This window comes from Populus nigra, chromosome 1 (assembly GCF_951802175.1).
Source record: "Populus nigra chromosome 1, ddPopNigr1.1, whole genome shotgun sequence".
Lineage (NCBI taxonomy): Eukaryota > Viridiplantae > Streptophyta > Magnoliopsida > Malpighiales > Salicaceae > Populus > Populus nigra.
The window spans coordinates 35,190,321-35,208,728 of record NC_084852.1 but is presented as its reverse complement, the minus strand read 5'-3'; the positions used below and the strand labels follow the sequence as shown (position 1 = coordinate 35,208,728).

Genomic DNA, 18,408 nt, shown 5'->3' with positions numbered 1-18,408 from the left:
AAAAGCGTGGAATCTTCTCATCGGCAGAACGCAAATTCATCGGAAACTTTATTATACGTTGGTACATGGAAAGCTGCATTTGATGCGTTGACTTGTGTCGTGTCGTTGCCTGTTAATCTCCATTGCGTTGGAATATTTCTACTTTTGTTTGTAAGTTAGCAAATGGGAGAGGGGATGGGTAAAACCCAGCAGCTTCATCACATTTTAACATGTTTGAAATATATAGGTCACTCGCTTATCGGATATCGAAGTTTTCAGGGTGGAATGTAAGACTGTTTCCTGAAAATCTTAATATTTTTTGGTTTAAAATTAATATTTTTAAATTGTTTTGATATGTTAATGTGTTTTTAAATAAAAAATATTCTTAAAAACAAAGCCATATATTATTGAATGGTACTTGTGAAAGAAAATTAGTTGCAAACGCCTAGTAGAAAACAACAGCGCCAAAAATCCAGGTGGGGTTCGGTTGGAAGTTTAAAGAAGTCTTTACAAAATATCTACGTGAATGTATTATTTCAATATGACGTGCGAAAGCAGGTACAAACAAAAAAAAATAATGATATAGAAATGTGTTTTTGTTTGTAATATAGTTTTGAAATCTAGTTCGACTTGATAAGCTGATCAAGGGTTTAAGTTAGGTCAGATTTAAAAGATATATAGAAAGTTAAAACTTAAATCACTTTATAATCTAATTAAAAATTTAATTATAATCTATTAATTTTTTTATTAAAATAATATTATTTTAATTTTTTTAAAAATTAGAATTAATTCAAACGATCCGGTCAAAACTCAAAACCCAAGTCTTGAACTAGATTAATCACCAAACCGAGTTTAAAAAATTTGATTTATAGACAAGTAAAAGAATAAAAAAAGAAATGGTGAATTTGTGTGGGTTTTGAATTAAGATGTTTTAAAATTGCTTGATTTTTTTTAGTTTTAAATTATTATTTTTTATGTATTATTAGATTATTTTAATATTATAATATGAAATATAAATTTTAAAAAATAAAAAAAATATTATTTTAATAAAATTTTTAAATATAAATTATTTTAAAAAACAATGGCATGCTCACAAACAGTCATCAAAGACTGGAAAGCTCTCTCTTTGTCATCCTATAAAGCCCTATTTGTTTCTTCTTCTTCGCTTGGCGACCTTCTCCAAATACCTCCACCACTTCCATCTAGCCACTCGTATCTTCTCCTCCAACCTGTTCCGGTGAGTCACCCATCGACGGAGTCATACCTCTCACTCTCTCTGTAGCTCACGCAGTTATATTTGCAAATAAAAGATCTTCTCCTTTTATTCTATTCTTTCTGTACTAATTGGTTTCTTTTTTTGCATTGATTATTATTATTATTGATTAACTGGGAGTTTGTGAAAGCTGAAAAAAGCTTGAAACTTTTGTGGTAGTTCTCAATCTATAAAGTGGGTGGCAACTAAGCAAAAATGGGGATCATAGAGAGGATTAAAGAAATCGAAGCAGAGATGGCTCGTACCCAGAAAAATAAAGCCACAGGTTTTGTTTATATTTATTTCATTCTAAAAAAATCTCATGGGGCTCTTATTGGTATTTGATTTGAGTAATAAATATTACAGAGTATCATCTTGGTCAGCTCAAGGCAAAGATAGCAAAGCTAAGGACACAATTATTGGAGCCTCCTAAAGTAATTCAACTTTTTTTTTAATATCGGGATTGATAAATCCTGGATGTCTTCGTACCGAATTGCTTGCTATTTTGATGGATTGAATTTTCTTGAAACTTGTATGGTATTGTTTGGGCCAAAAAGGTGAAAATGTGAGCAAATTGTTTTCAACTTATTGTTCTCTTGCTGTTACTAGACTTTGAATTGATATTTGGTTTGTATTTTCACTGTCCTTTTTCATCTTTGTTGACCACTGTTTTACATCTGTCCAGGGCTTCGTTCTAATGGTTTCTGAATCAGGGTTCTAGTGGAGCTGGAGATGGTTTTGAAGTTACAAAATTTGGCCATGGACGTGTTGCACTTATTGGATTTCCAAGGTCTGCTGCCTTTTTATTATTTTCAAACATGTGCACATGTCGAAAGAATTAAAGAGAAAACTGTTCTGTTGTATCCTTTAATCTGCTGCCTACTCTCATTTCCATATGCATGCTTGTAAGCAAACTCAAAACTGCTATGTGTGCAATGTATGTATGTAGGTTTGCACATTTGCACTTAAGTATAACCTAGACATGTTTACATGTTACATATGACAATGCCAGAAAGTGAAGTTGTCCTATTGTGGTTGCAGTGTGGGGAAGTCGACACTTTTAACAATGTTGACAGGCACACATTCAGAAGCTGCATCATATGAGTTCACAACACTTACCTGTATTCCTGGGATTATACATTATAATGATACCAAAATTCAGCTGCTTGACCTTCCTGGGATTATTGAAGGTGCTTCTGAAGGCAAGGGACGTGGGAGACAGGTAAAAGAAGGACCTGCTTATTTTTTCTCCTTTCATAGGTTGCAAACATATGTCTATGTGACTGTTGATGAGGGTGAGATGCCATGTAAGTTCAAAAAAGAAAATAATAATAATTAATAGATTGTCTTCATAGAGTGCTTTGGTGATCATTTGTTTGAATTTAACTCTTATATCTTTTCTTGTTTGGGTACATTGAAATAAGAAAACTTTGATGAGATTGTGTTTTTCTTCTTCTCAGGTTATTGCTGTTTCCAAGTCTTCAGACATAGTGTTGATGGTTCTTGATGCCTCAAAAGTAAGTGTCTGCCTTTTCAGTGTTTTGGCTGCTGATCCCACTGATGAGTGGATATATATTGTTCACTTCTTTTAACTGGAAAAACACTTTTTGAGTATTTAATCTGTTTGCTAATGGTGCAGAGTGAGGGTCATCGACAGATATTAACAAAGGAACTAGAATCGGTGGGTTTGCGCTTAAACAAGAAACCACCTCGAGTGAGTTTACATGTTTAGTTTTAATTTAAATTATCTATAACTACCTAAATGGTTACCTTGGCTTGTTAATTTATGAAGCAACTTGAAAGTCATAGTGAAAATGATGTATACACCTTTTCTCTTAAGTGGCATTGGTGCCTCCACTAGTGTTTTTTACTTGTCCATGTTTTGGCATAATTAGGAAACCTCCTCTAGGTCAAACTTTGCATGATGTCAAACTATATTTCGAGTTAGGTATGATTTTGTGTGGCAGAGGTCAAACAGGTGCTTATTTTCTTTCAGTAGCTCTTAGGATTTATGGATCTTGATTTGTTTAATTTTGGCTTTGCATTTCTTTTTCTCTGCCAGATTTATTTCAAGAAGAAAAAAACAGGGGGCATCTCTTTCAACAGCACTTTGCCTCTAACACATGTAGACGAGAAGCTTTGTTATCAGATTCTACACGAATACAAAATTCACAATGCAGAGGTACTTTCTACATTTTGCATATGACATTTATAGTTTTTCTCTCCCAACAGTTAACAAAGTTATAGGATACATGTTTTTGGTTTGATAGTTGATTAGACTAATCAATTGTTTGGTACAGAACAGCGTTTACTGATAAGAATAGTGGAAGTAAAGAGACTTAAATGGGCGACTGGGAGTTGCTATTTTGCTCAATTGCCCATTCCTTTACTTTTTTCTGCGTGTGTTAACCACAAATTATTGCTTTCCTTATATGTGACGAACACTCGTGTTAACCACTTTTGATAATAAAGGAATTAATGACTTCAGTTGCCTACAATACAGAATGATTGTTTCTTTAACGCTATAAATGATAATGAAAACTTAAAAAATGATTTCCTCTTGAGCTGAATGTTTTTCTTTGCTGCCTGTTTATGTTTAATCTTTGACTTTGGTGTTTTCTGGTGGTATGCTTTAGAGCCTGTTTGGCCTTCTACTTTTCTAGCTTTTATTGCTTTATTTTAATATGAAGCAATTAAAAGTACCAAAAAACAAAATGTTTGGTAAGGATTTTAAAATTCAGTTGTTTAACTTTTGAGGGTGGAAGGTGATTTTTATTAAAACAGGTTTAAAAGTATGTTAGTTTTTACTTCAAAAGATATGTGAAGTGATGCTTTTTGAGATAGAAGGTCGTTTATTTTATTTAAAAGACAAAAATAACATTAAAGAAGCTTTTTTTTTTTAAAAAATACCAATGTTGTATATTTAGGTGGCTGGAATTCGATTACTGATGGGGAAGAACCATGTTGTGATGACTTTCCTTCTCAGCATGGTTTGCACTTGTGCAATTTTTAATATGGCAATCACAGTATATCTGCTCTCTTTTTTAATATGGCAATCACAGTATATCTGCTCTCTTTTTTAATATGGCAATCACAGTATATCTGCTCTATCTTTCACTAGCCCCCCAAAACCAGGACACTTATTACTGATGAATTTGTTTGTAGGTCCTATTTCGTGAGGATGCAACAGTGGATGATCTTATAGATGTGATCGAGGGTAATCGTAAATACATGAAGTGCATATATGTCTATAACAAGATAGATGTTATAGGTATTGATGATGTGGACAAGTTAGCTCGCCAGCCAAACTCTGTGGTCATTAGCTGCAATTTAAAGGCAGGTTCTCTATTTTTTGATCTCCAAAGAAATATGGTTCTCCCTTTCTCTCTTCTTTGGGGGTGTGAGGGAGGATAAAGGTCTTGTTTTTTGTAAACAACTTGTGGCAAACAGCAGAAAGTAACCCAACTCATCGTAATTCCACTTTTTTGCTACAAGATGCTGAATGTCATGAGTTTTGTTGTCTAATGCATCTTACTTCATGCATATGATGCATGTTTTTCTTGCAACCATTTTGCAAAAGCACATTATCATGGCATCTATGCGCTTCCAAAAACAATTCCAAGGCTAAGGTGATATGAATAAAATATCATGTGCTAGTTTCCAATCTGTGAGTGGCTTGATAAGCATCATATGCTTTATTTCTTGTTTCCTGAACAGCTCAACTTTGACAGACTACTTGCAAAAATGTGGGAAGAAATGGGGCTCGTGAGAGTCTACACAAAACCACAAGGCCAGCAACCTGATTTTACTGATCCTGTAGTTCTTTCAACTGTATGTGACAAATTGATCATTTTTTTTTCTATTCATCTCACGTGTAATCTATGCTTTATATTTGTAGTCACTAACTTCATGTTGCTTAATTTAGTTCTCATTGTGAATGACAGGATAGAGGCGGGTGCATGGTTGAAGACTTCTGCAATCACATACACAGAAATTTAATCAAGGATGTGGAGTACGTGCTAGTGTGGGGTACAAGTGCAAGGCACCACCCACAGCACTGTGGCCTTGGTCATTCTCTCCATGACGAGGATATGGTCCAGATTGTTAAGAGAAAGGTGAGGCAAACCTCTAATTGGTATCTTGGTCATAAAAATATTCACTGCATGATTTTATATGCCTGTCGGATACTACTCTGTCAATAACCTTTATGATCAGGAACTTTCACGCTCCAAGAATTCACCTTAAATCTAATGCCCCTGCTGCACGATTCCATTTTTATACATTGAATTCATAGCTTTTTTTTTATCAGGACTTTAAGATATCTGCTTAATGCTTTTTTCATCAGGATTTTCTCTTTTCTTGTCTTATGACCAAAAGTTGTATGTTTAGAGAATTGAAAGTTGTGTATTTTGTTATCCAGGAAAAGGAAGAGGGAGGAAGGGGTCGGTTCAAATCACATTCTACAGATCCTGCTCGCATATCTGACAGAGAGAAGAAAGCTCCATTGAAGACATAAGAACATCAGAGGTGTAACTGGAGTACGGTATTAAAATATACAGGATATTTTTAATTGTGTACCCTAACTTGTATAATGCATTTTTAACTTCCTCTCCTCCTAGGTAGGAGCATTCCCTTGCTCCCATGGCTTGAGTTTTGTCTTTCCTCGCTCCTTAAATAAAAAATCTTGGATGTTCTTCGGCTACCCCTATTAAGTTTGTAAATTTAGTACTTGTCCTTTCTCTTCGGTCATATTCTTCCTCTTTTTTTTTCCTTGTAACTGCATGTCTAATTTTTTTCTTCTTCATTCTTTTCAATTTGAGTTCTATCATTGTTCCAACTTTAAGCTTAATTTAGCCTAGGCTTGTATTTCTATTGATCAATGGAGGCTGACGTTGATATCATGATTCTTGTAAGCTAAGTTAGGAACAAGTATGTAGATGGGAGTATGTTTGGAGTTTGGACTACTACCAACTCATCAACTCTTCAATAGACGGTCGTAAAAAAAATGCAGGGATGCGAGTGACCATGGAGTTTCAAATAATGCCAACTGTGGCGAAGATGAAACATGTGGCAAAGATTTCAAAAAAGTGCATCGGCATTCTTAGAGATGATTGAATTAGACAAGTTCGTTGGGCAAAATTTGGGACATCTACAAAATCCATAATAAGAGTGGGGCAAGTATCGTGGCTGTTGTAATAATTTATCTGGCAGTCGTAGATCAAAACTTCAAATGAATCAGACCCTTTTCACAGGCTGTTTTGGTGTGCTTCTGGGCTTAGGCTGTGATGTATGTTGTTTTTGTAAAACAAGTCTAGGTAATAACTTGACGTATGTGAATGAATGCATGAGAAAGGATAATCATGTATTTTTTTTTTTTGCATATGATTCTATTGTAACTCATACCTGCTGATCTTTGATATTTATACTTGTCATTGTTGTTTTATCTTAAACTCGTCATGCTGTCGTGGAAAGTATGGTTGCAAACCTACTCATAGGGGTAGTAATGGTGAACATCTTTATCATGAACCATTGCACAATTATTATGGTGAAATAGTGAAATAGTTCTCGTGATTGGATTTTTATGGTTGTGTGCATATAAAGACTTCAGTTATCATTGCAGCATGCATGGAAGACTTGAGTTTCCATGGCAACAACAACATGCATTTGACAAGTGTCTCGATACTTGAACATTCAGAGGAGTTCAATTCACCACTGTAAAAACCTGTCTTCCTTGCCTTCATTCCTCACTATACATCATCATCTAATATTACTTGTGTCTTATACTTCAATAGCGTGGAGAGGGAGATTAAATGACTCGTACAGGTTGGACGATGAGGGATTACTACAAGATTGATGTTTCTATGTTAGAAATCTTCCACTTTTACTTATAATTGTGCTATTTTATTTTGTAACATCTAGGTGGTTTTAAAAAAACTTTTGATAAGAGTGGTTCCCCATCTTGTGGTCAACGCTTCTGCCTAGATGATGTCGGAGATGCCCAATAGGATAGAATTAGTGCTTCTCATATTAGGAGAAGGGGTCGTCGAAGAAAATAGTCATTTTAGACAACAGTCCTTGAACCAATTAAACAGCTTGCACATGAGTATTTTAACTAAGTTTGATATTGTTGATGTAAATAGTAAGTTAATGGCAGGGTACTCGGCAAAACTTCCTTTCCCTCCTGAGAGGATGTAAAATTAGGATGCCATTAATGGGGAGTTAGAGGTACATATTTCCCTTTTTCTATTCAAACATGGATATGGAATATCCCTTAATGATTTTAATCATGATGTATTTTCACTTATGGTTTATGTTTGAGCCAATTACATCTAAATGGTTTCATGTATGAGAAATCCATGAAACAATTTAGAGAGGATCCATCCTTTTAACGCATTTGCAAATTTCTATAAGTTGACGAGGTGTGCTGACGGATCTCGAGGGATGATATTGATTTATATTTTCTATAAGCTATTGACAATCCTTTAAAGAGATTTTTTTAAGGGAAAACGAGATTCTATTAAGAATTGAAGGGGGAATGAGTTGTTGATAAATACACATGAACCATTTTCCTTTCTATCCCACGAGAGGCATGGGGAAGTCCTACATCTTTCAGAGTCACCTAAGGGTAGTACAATGTTGTACCATGCTTTGCTAGTGCTAAAAAGCTATTATATAATTAGCTATGTTGGAGCCTTAATTAGTATAATATCATATTTCTGGTTGAGGGATATTTATTGAAAGATAGTAAATATGGCATACATGTAATTTTACTTTCTTTTTTTAATCTTTGCTTTTCATTGTTGCACCTATGTTTGATACTTTATGATTTGCAAATTACAAGTAGTATTGGTTCTATAAGACAAACAAGGAAAATTCTCCAGAAACACTAACATAAAAAGGGCTAAATAAAAGATAAAAGAAGGAGATTTAGAAAGATGATGAGTCTTCTAAAAAAATGGAGACATATATGAGTTTGATAATGCTAGGTTAGTTGCTCATAAGAAGAGATGTAGGTCTAGAGTCCAACATTATCTCATGATAGCCTTATTTTTAAATGAGACCATTATAATCGACACTTTTTAGAGGCATAATAGTGTAACCTCTCTATCAATATAGGAATCTCACCCCTCACGATTTGCAGTTAGTTCCGGTTCTTAGCCTTAAGCTTAAGTGCTTAACTATAACTATTAGTGTAATGACCTGGATTTTTATAAGCTTTATCCTTATTTCTAATAATCAAGTATGTAAAAATTTGGATAATTTTTTTCTAGTTTGATTCAAATTTTATAATCTATAATAATATGGTTATACTCCATTAAAATTATTTAAATATGTATCAACATTTTAATAGTCTCTCTTAAAATAAAACATTCTCAAATGTTGATATCTACAATCATATACACACAATAATAATCAATTCTTGATTCAACTATCCTAAATTATATCTCATTAACAAAACTTCATCTTAACAATAATTTTCATCATCTTTCAAGCATAAATATTCTTTTAGAACTAAAGATATTTGCAAGTGAAATAAGAAAAATGACTTCTTAACCTTAGAATTATAAGCTTCAACAATTAATAAAACTTAAGTTAACTTTTACATATGTAGTAAAAGAAACATTTAGATTACATTTCATAAAAATATAAATTCTATTATTTACAATCTAAAAGACCTAAGATATCATAGTATTCATAATCACTATTTAATATTGAAGGAGTCATAATAACAAGTTACTACTTCTGGCATGTCTGAGATGTACCTGAGATAAACAATTAACATCACAATGCTTTCAAATATTAATACAACATCAAGGACATATAGCATACTACCAATAGAATTTCTTAATCTTTTTTTATAAATCAGTCCATAAAATACTTTAATATAATAAGTAATCTACAAGATCATCATTTTTGAGGTTGAATTCATTTTCATTTTTAACCATCGTTCATGGATATCCATACTCCAAAACGTACCTTATAAAAAAGTCACAATAGAAGTGTAATTCCTCAAACCTTACTAGAAAGTTTCTTACTTGTATTGTCCTATTCTATATCATTATTCTTTATTCATAACATACGAAGATAAAGTCAAGTCCTTTTTTAGAAATCCCTATTCTCCTCGTTTCTATACGACTTTAGCCAATTCTCTAGTTATCTGACCATACTCATTAACCAGGTGGTTTGTTTCCTATGCTATTTTGATCCATACTAAAATTATATTAGTCATTCCTTTTTTAATAACAATTCATGCAATTAATCATACATTAAACACTCTTTCTCCACCTTTAATCATTATTTTTATTCTTTTTTTTCTATCTTGAATCCTATTTTCTGTTTGAATTAGGTTGTCATCCTAAACCCTTATTTATCACCATTTATGATCATTTTAACAATCCATTAATTTTCACTTTTAAGTTATTTTATATATCTTTATCTCGCTATATTCAAATTATCTTAATAACCTTTAATTATGTCTACATTCCCTATGTGGAATAGTTTAGACATGCACTATCTTCATGCTCTAACATCTTTATTTTACATGTGACTATTGTAATAACTACCTTTAGGCTATTCAGGATAACCTCTATTATGCTCCAATCTGATTCTTCCAACCATCTATCAAACATAATATGATTGACCATTAGAACATCTTGTATAAATTATGCATTAATGTGTCAAACTCATTCATTTCTTAATCTACTAAATCGTTATCATTCACATCATGCATGTAATATACAAATATTACTATTTTTTCTACATCTTATACTCCAGCATTATACTTTATGAATTCATAGATCTAACTCACTCTTATACCATTTTGTACAACCATAATCCCCAAATCAAATTCTTAACCATGCAACTATCATTTCAATCTTTTCTTGATGGCATTCCTCACACTTGTAGTAGACTTTAATAAAGTGAACATTAGTCCATATACAAGCATCCTAAATAACCCATGCCCTTAACAATGCTTGCTTTATATCTTTCTTAATTATATTTCTAAAGAGATTTAACCTTTTACTTAAGGTTGAATAACTAAATCAATTATGAATATTAACAACAATATCTATGCATTCCTAACCATTTATTCATGAAAGTCAAATATTTCCCCAATCATCCATTATAGAAACCAATTACCTTGGCTAAACAGTTACCAATAACTTTAACAACTAATTCTTATGGTTGCCAATAATCCAATCATCTCACATGAATGCCAATTAATCTGGCGAACCCTTACAATTTCCAACAATTCAGCCACTCCAAAAGGATGCCAATTAACCTGACGAACCCTTACGATTGCCAACAATTTGGTCATCCCACATGGATGTCAATTAATCCATAAATCGCGTCACTATATTTTTATTTCCCCCCTTATACTCCTAAAATTCAATACACATGTACACATTATTTTTTCGTGTTCATACTTATTTTAATAGTTTCAATTATTAAGATCCTCAATTAACAACACTTCCAAGCAAGTATTAGAAATTTATAAATCTTAGTTGATTTAGTCTAACCAACCTAGAACATTGTTTGGTACAACTAGAGTTGTACAACTTGGTTTTAGAAATGGATTGTCTTTTTGAAAAGATAAGACATATAGTTATAATTTTCATGAATAAAACAACCAGTTTGGCTATTTACAAGCCCAAAATCACCCATTACCATAACATAAGGAAATTTATCCAACATCATGTCGCTTTAGACCTTTCCTCTGTCTTTAGCTCATTTTAGGGGTCGTATAGCTCCGAATTGAGTAAGACCAGTTTCATTTGAAAGCTAACATCCATTCATACAACTTTTATAGAGTAACTTACTTAAAATTCCATCGTATTAAAGTGCAAAACCAACAATTACAGTAGCATCCTAAATTTGTCTAGATTTATGTCAGTTTAGATCCTTACTTTGTTTTTAGCTTATATATGGAGTTGTATAGTTTCGAATTGATTAATACTAGTTTCATTTGAAAGCTAACATTTATACCTATAACTTTTATGAAGAATCTTACTTTAAATTTTATTTTTTTTCAAGTTCTAATTTCTATATTTATAGGCTGCCTAAACAACCCTTGTTTTCTCACATCTTAGGCTGTCATCTTAGCCTTTAGTTTTTCACATATAAGGCTACTGTAATAGCCATTTTTCATTCATATAGGGCTGTCATAACATCTTTTCCCCCTTGTTACTAAATTTTCACAACATGCTCATAAAAGTCTACTCCAAACTCATGACTCCTTGATCCTCAATTTCGCCAACATCTTAGATACAACAACACATATACACATCTTCATCTTCAATCACTTACATTCATTTCATCAAATACCTAAAGGTACTGAAAAACAATTACCCTTTCATATAAATTTTAATTATACCTAAACCTTCCCAACATCAAATCATAACTCAAGCACAATATAAACAATTCTCAAGTATTCATGTCATCAATACTACATTTAATAACTCAAGAAAATTACTTTCCAAACCTCCTTAAGTTTCCTTTTAATGGTCAAGTCTAACCCATGGAAGAACACCCAATTTTCTTCTTCAATTGTTCATTAATCCAAGCTATTATCATCTTATTTCATCCCAATTACCATAATATAACACAATTTCACATTTCCCCTAATTTTCATTCGAAAACCCTAACTCAGATTCATGAAATTAAACATCAATTCCATTTGTATCCACTTAAACTTGTATAATCAAGTCTAGAACTCCTTACTTGGTGATAAAATGAGCTTCGAATCATAACAAGTTAAAAAATTTCCACCCTTCTCTTTCCTTCCACTTTGGCTTAGAGTTTCTTTCTCTTTAGATTTTGTGTTAGATCATGTTATAACAGTAACTTGTTAGAAAATAGAATGACCGTGGATTTAACCACTGTAGCTTATGCCATAAGATAAAGAGGAAGATGGGTTGGATTTTTTAGTTAATTCTATTTTACCCCTTTACTTTGCCCATCTTTTATTTTCCTTTATTTCAATCCAACTTTTAACATTTATGAAAGGCTTTTCGAAACTCTATTTGCCTTGAAATTTTAACCTGAGGTATGCCAATATGTCAAGTGGCTCCATGTAAAATTTCAGTAAGATCCAATGGTTGGATTAAGAATTATTCTTAATATTATAAAACTAGACAATAATGGAATTACAGCTCGAATATGATTTCAGGCCCAACTTCCAACATGTCATTCTCTCTTATTTGGTTGAATTAGCGAGCTTGCTATATATTATTACAAAGGTAAAGATGTCTACTTACCAACCCATCTAGAATCGAAATAAAACTCACTTTGAAGCTCAAGATATCGGTTGAATAGTAGCCAAAGATCCTATATGACAGATTTGGCCACTTTTAACCCGAACCTCTAAACTTATCCCATTAACTTCTTGTTTGATCCTCTTCAATTTTTGACCTTATAATAAGTCTAATTTTTGGCAAAAACGGGATCATTTTATTTTTATTTTTATTTTTCATCATTTATTTCCTCTATGAACTTATTATCATTTCACAATAACATCACCGATTTTTAATCGATGTTTGCACCAACACTTTTTCATGTACTTCTCTTCTTAACTTTTATTCCTCATTTTCCTTATCATTTCTCTAAATTATTTTCTTTTTCTATAAACACATTTATTTTAAGTTTTCCTAGTTATTCTATTCATCAAAATCCATTACTGGTTTCAAGGTTATTAATTCTATTCCATTTCATCTAGAATGGATGGTATATCTCGTTTCAGATAAAAAAAAACTAGAACAACTTGGAACAGATTTCATCTCGCTCAAAATTTCAGACCATTCCAGAAATTCTACCTAAATTTCAGCAGGAAAATTTCGGTTGTTTCGTTCTAGCCAAATAGTTTTTTTCAAAAAATATATTATCTGGTTTTACGATATCAATTATATCTCTCAATCCGATTATTATCATAAGTTAGAATTTTAGGGCAATCAGAGTTTAGAAAAGGCTAACAAGACTGACGTTGAAATTTTTGTAATTTCGTTCAGAACATTTTATTGTGTCCTTTTAGATTGAATTTTTTCTAATTTTATCATTCAACAATGAATTTATTGGTAATTAAGCTTCATATTTATTTTGATTTGCATTATTTGGGGTTATCATGGTCTCATGAAATGGGTCACGGATTTGGAAGGTTAACCCGGATTAACCTGGGTCAATCTAATATCTTGTCATCTTAATATTTTTTTTAAAAAAAAGATGTTGTTTTAAATGTTTTTTTAGTCAAACAATATTTTTACAGTCATTTAGGTTGTTTTTGGACTCATCAAGTCAATCTGGTCACATCGATTTAACTCCCACTTTTTTAGTTGTGTTTGAAATTTGAATTGCATAATTTCAAGTTGTTTATCTTTGAATTTGAATTGAAATTATGTTTGTTAAATTAATATTTTGAATTACACACACACACACACAAACATACATACATATTGAAACATGTCGTTCTAATTGAAAAAATAAAATGCCAACCAAAACAGAATTGACAACCTTTTCGGTTCCACCTACCTTACAAATTTTAAATTAAAATTTAAAATCCCCATTTCAACTTCAATAATGCCTTTAATATTTATTTATGGAGGTCATCCTCTCCATTACTCCTCGAGACCATACTACATTTGGTCCTATATTTATGCAGGGGTTTACAATTCAGGTACGTGATTCCTACCGACCTCTCATGTATGGGAGAAGAGAGAGATACCATTAAGGTCTTGCTTAAAGATAACCATTGTGTGATTGGAGTAAGTAACCCAAATATTATGGACATATTTGCGTGGTTGTCACAGTTCCAGAAGACTTAAAGTAGCTAGGACGCATAAATAACCTTTTTGATCATTTGAGGGTTATCAAAGATGTCTTTCCATATAAGTATTATTGGTGTTAAATCATGTGATGGTTTCTATTTACCTTTTTATACTTTATGTTCATATTTGGTATTTTGTTGTATGACTTTTCATAATCTTTTTAATTATAGATGTTAGCTGCTAGGTGATAGAAGGCTGAGCGAGAAACGATAAAGTTAAAAACAAATGGAAAACAATAAAAAATATGCAATCCAAGTTAGCATGTCAAACCTGCGACCTAGATTGTTATGTAAAGATAACCCCATAGAAAGCAACTAAAAAAAAATATTATGACGTCTAATTCCTAACAATTCAAAAATAGAAGGATGAAATTGAAAAAATAATTACAAAAAGAAAAAAAACAAGAAATCGCCAAATCTTGTGAGCCGGATCATGTGAAGCTGAATTCTTAAACCAATCCATTGTTGAAGGACATAACAAAAAAACTATACAATCTAAAATAATAACTCGAAAAAGACTCAAGTTGGCTGAGCTTACCCACTAAACTTGCAACCTGGATCATGAGACTATGATGATCCCCTGGAAAAGAAAATGAAAAAAAATCATGAAGCTCAATTTACAATAAACACAATGTTGAAAGATAAAATTGAAAAAGAAAATTAGTGTCATAAAAAGATCTAAAAAATATTGTTGTCAATCTGGGCTAACATTTCAAACATGTGATTCGGATTATGAGACCAAATGCACCATATCAAAAAACATTATGAAGTCCTATTCCTAACTAACTCAATATCGAATGATGAAATTGAAAAAATATCAATTCTAAAAAATGATCTAAAGAAAAAAAATAACAATAGAAAGAATGATGATCAAATTTGAAACAAAATGGAAGGAACCATTTTTTGGGAAGATAAGTGTGAGTTCCAAGAAGAGAAGGGAAAAAAGAGAGAGAAGGAAAAGAAAAAGGGGTCGCCATACGTTTCTAACAGTAACACGTTCCACATCATTGTGAAAAGTTTATTGCGATGTATCTAGCGCAACTTCGAATGGTGATGTTACGCCATCGAAGGCAATCACACGCACCGCAAAAGCGTAGAAACCATCCTCCACACATGCCACTCAAGTTTCCCTGTCTGTTTATTCTAGCCCACCATAGTTGTTTCAGTTTTGATTTTGGTTACTCAACACTTAATTGTTTTACATCAACATGATTTTTTTATTTTACCAAATCAAGCATCAACCAAGCATTGAAATTGTTCCTTGATATTGCAAGAACCTTATATATAAGGCAACCAAAATAAACCATCAAGTCAAATATCAAATAAAATCAATATAAAATAATTAAATTAGAAAAAAAGTTAAGTAATTGAAAAAAACCTCCACTTGATCGTACAAATAAGTCATTGTTTTTAAAGTAATGATCATGAAGTAAATGACTGGGTGCTAACAATATAGGAACCGCCTATGGATCGATTTTGTAATCTCTCGTAAGCGAAACCGTCGTGCCGATTATACTGTTTAAAATTGTTTGCTGTATGGCTTAGAAATGCTTTTCGGCTTAGTAGAGGACCAATAAGAGCAAATTCAGCGTCAGAAAATAAGAACTGTCCATAATCTGATTGTCCGCCATGTATAGACGTGCTCAGTGTGTAGGCTCTCCTTTCACGCTTCTAGTATAGACATGCGGCTCTACTCCCATTCTGATTGTCCGCTCTGTCGCACACCAGTACAGCGGCTGGATTCTCCAGTCCCACTGATTCATTGACAACAGAGGACGAAAACTCTAGGTGTGGCTTGCTAGATATACACATCTCATCTCCAGCTTTCCCCTCCGCCTAGTTTCCTTTGTGAATCATAAGAAATAGCATGTAATTGTCAATGTTTCCTACCTCATGAATGATAAAAGGGAGTTCTTAGTTCTTCCATGGTTACAAAAGGTGCCACGACACCACAAAATCATTAGCTCTTCTACATTTAAGATTTCTTCCACGGTTTTCCATCAAAATTATCATTAACTAATCAATACTTGAATGCTTGTTGGTAGACATGAAAGTTAAGCACATTTTAAGGGACAAACCACAAAATGCAAATATATACATATATATAAGCATAAGACATGATAGTTAAAAAAAAAAAACACTCATATCAGTTCTCTATAATGCAATTGACCAACACGTCATTCATATATCCCAACATTCTCTTGCTCTTCCTCTCCAACATCACATCTTTCTTAAATTATCTAATCGTGCTTGTAAATCATCGTCTATCCCACCCCCACCATCTTCATGATTCCCAGTGGATTCGGCTTGGGCAACCTTGTTCTTCGCAGCTGGCACAGAGACAGCAGCTGACGGTGCATTCACAAGCTGCATATCAAGAATATTAAAATTGTTACTTTTTGCCATCAACTTTGCTCCATGGATGGCACAGCATTATTGCACCATAAGATAATCTTTTTCCTCTAATAGCCAAATTCCATCGATTACAAGGACATAAAAAAGAGCATCGATGAAATGGATATACCTCATTATTGATGCCAATTCCAATTTCATCAAGCACTTGATTCACAAGCTCTTCTGTTTCTTCCTCTTCTTCATCCCCTTCCAAAGCATCGTCAATAGCATCTCCCATCACCTCAGATGTCATTTCCATCTTCTCATTCTGTCTCTCAAACTCTTGCATTATCTTCTGCAATGACGGCAAGTTCATTTGCCTATTCATTTGACCCATGGCCTTCGTGACACCTTTCATGGCTTCCCCCATTGCTTGAGTTGATTTCAATGTCTGATAAAAACACATTCACTTTTGAATGTCAAACGGTTCCTAAAGTGATATTAATTAACAAAAGTATGCGCATGCTTCTGTTTATCGGTTGTATATAGACCAATCTTGTACATTGGCAAAAATTATACCTCAAGGAATCGAGTGAGCATACCAAACAGCAGATAGAGCATAACTTGGGAATTTAAAACACGTAACACATTCATTCTTTTTTGCAAGTAAAGAGAAATCTTAAATTTCCAGTATCCTCCAAAACCGCAAGCCATGAACCCGAATTCACTAACGAAGCACGAAAGAACACGCTTTTATTGGTATCTTATGAGTTATCACCGAAATATCAGTATAATTTGAAAGAAGTAATACCGACAAAAACAGCATCAAACATAGACTAGAAATGCCCCAACTTGAATTGTAAAACATGATCCTATACCTAAATAGTATGATGTTCACAAGTTGGGATCTGCAATGATGAGCAACATGGATAGATAATAGAGAAAAACATTACCTGAATTCTCAAGGCTACACCCTGGAGTTGCGATTTAAGCTTATAGAATTTTTCAATCTGATGCCGCGTTCGAATCAGATCTTTTGCCATTACTCTCACAGCCCCCTTTCAAATAAGTAGACCACAAAACCCAATTAATAGATGGAATAAAAGAAAAGGAAAATCTTTTTCTCTGCCGACAAACCCACAATATCTCAAGTAAAAGAACAATACCATTTGACCTTGTTTAGCATTTTTCTTGATCTCGACAATGAGCTTCTTCTCTTGAGTTTGCAGTCCTTGTCTTTCCCTCTCTATTTCTCTTATTGATTTATCCATCATCCTCTTGTTTTCCCTCAACAGTTCTTCACAATTCATGATTAATTAATCAATCAACTGATCATGAATTTCAACAAAGTAAATACTACTTGAGGGGAAAATTGGGAGTAAAGAAAGAAGAGGTACTTACCAGATGGGGTTTTTCTTTTTCCGAAAAGAAAACTCATGGTGTCTCTCTGTCTGTTTCGTTCTAATGCGCAAATATCGGATGCTCTCTTTCTCTGCTTCCTTCAGCTTTTGCTTAGGATTGAAGATTGATATTGTTCAGTTGTCTGTCCAGTTGTATGTATTGGTGAAAGGAAAAGTCAACTGATCAGGGCCCCTATATTCCTGGGCCATCATAGCCTATATCATCCACTCCGTTCATTTGGTCTGGGCCGAGCAGTCCAAGCACTGGTTAAAGCCTACTACAAAGCAAAAAGACCATCATGTTTTGTCGTTAATGGATTAAGGCATCGTTTGGGAACGCGGCTGCGGCTGCGTTCCCAAAAAATTTAAAAACTTTTTATTTTATTAAAATTTAATATGATTTGTATATTTTGGATCGTTTTGATATGCTGATATCAAAAATAATTTTTAAAAAATAAAAAAACATCGTTGACATATATTTTGGCACGAAAAGTTATTTGAAAAGCACCCGCAACTACACTGCCAAACACGCTATAAGTGGAGACATCTCAAAACCTGAAATAGGCCTCCAACAGGCCCTACATCTAGCCCAATCACAAAGCCTGGGAAGTTGGTATTTAACAGCC

The 18,408-nt window shown here is 33.1% G+C and overlaps 2 protein-coding genes across 5 annotated transcripts; one reads left to right on the top strand and one right to left on the bottom strand.

The window, feature by feature from the left end:
• Window positions 1–1,078: 1,078 nt before the first annotated feature.
• On the top strand, window positions 1,079–5,937 carry LOC133690146 (developmentally-regulated G-protein 2-like). Of its 4 annotated transcripts, none has more exons than XM_062110377.1 (12): window positions 1,079–1,216; window positions 1,412–1,517; window positions 1,598–1,665; window positions 1,945–2,021; window positions 2,273–2,453; window positions 2,692–2,748; window positions 2,871–2,912; window positions 3,294–3,413; window positions 4,397–4,567; window positions 4,949–5,062; window positions 5,176–5,346; window positions 5,652–5,937. In XM_062110377.1, exons 2-12 carry the CDS (start codon window positions 1,448–1,450, stop codon window positions 5,745–5,747), a joined length of 1,167 nt encoding a protein of 388 aa, XP_061966361.1. In that variant the 5' UTR covers window positions 1,079–1,216; window positions 1,412–1,447; the 3' UTR covers window positions 5,748–5,937. The 4 variants fall into 4 exon arrangements, with proteins under 4 accessions (XP_061966361.1, XP_061966346.1, XP_061966354.1 ...); XM_062110362.1 differs by having other exon boundaries at window positions 2,871–2,945; XM_062110370.1 differs by having other exon boundaries at window positions 1,383–1,517; window positions 2,871–2,945.
• Window positions 5,938–16,041: 10,104 nt separating this feature from the next.
• On the bottom strand, window positions 16,042–17,944 carry LOC133692568 (vacuolar protein sorting-associated protein 2 homolog 1-like). The gene is made up of 5 exons (XM_062113620.1): window positions 17,784–17,944; window positions 17,549–17,679; window positions 17,336–17,440; window positions 16,573–16,833; window positions 16,042–16,415 (listed from the first exon to the last, which is right to left on the bottom strand). Exons 1-5 carry the CDS (start codon window positions 17,818–17,820, stop codon window positions 16,269–16,271), a joined length of 681 nt encoding a protein of 226 aa, XP_061969604.1. The 5' UTR covers window positions 17,821–17,944; the 3' UTR covers window positions 16,042–16,268.
• Between the last annotated feature and the right edge of the window lie 464 nt (window positions 17,945–18,408).

Excerpts from the sequence above, each read along its gene's own strand:
- LOC133690146 (XM_062110362.1), top strand. The coding sequence starts at position 1,448 with ATGGGGATCATAGAGAGGATTAAAGAAATCGAAGCAGAGATGGCTCGT. Across the intron at positions 1,518-1,597 it reads CCAGAAAAATAAAGCCACAG|AGTATCATCTTGGTCAGCTC; the intron begins GTTTTGTTTATA and ends TAAATATTACAG. Across the intron at positions 1,666-1,944 it reads AATTATTGGAGCCTCCTAAA|GGTTCTAGTGGAGCTGGAGA; the intron begins GTAATTCAACTT and ends TTTCTGAATCAG.
- LOC133692568 (XM_062113620.1), bottom strand. The coding sequence starts at position 17,820 with ATGAGTTTTCTTTTCGGAAAAAGAAAAACCCCATCTG. Across the intron at positions 17,441-17,548 it reads ATGCTAAACAAGGTCAAATG|GGGGCTGTGAGAGTAATGGC; the intron begins GTATTGTTCTTT and ends CTTATTTGAAAG. Across the intron at positions 16,834-17,335 it reads GTGTAGCCTTGAGAATTCAG|ACATTGAAATCAACTCAAGC; the intron begins GTAATGTTTTTC and ends TGTTTTTATCAG.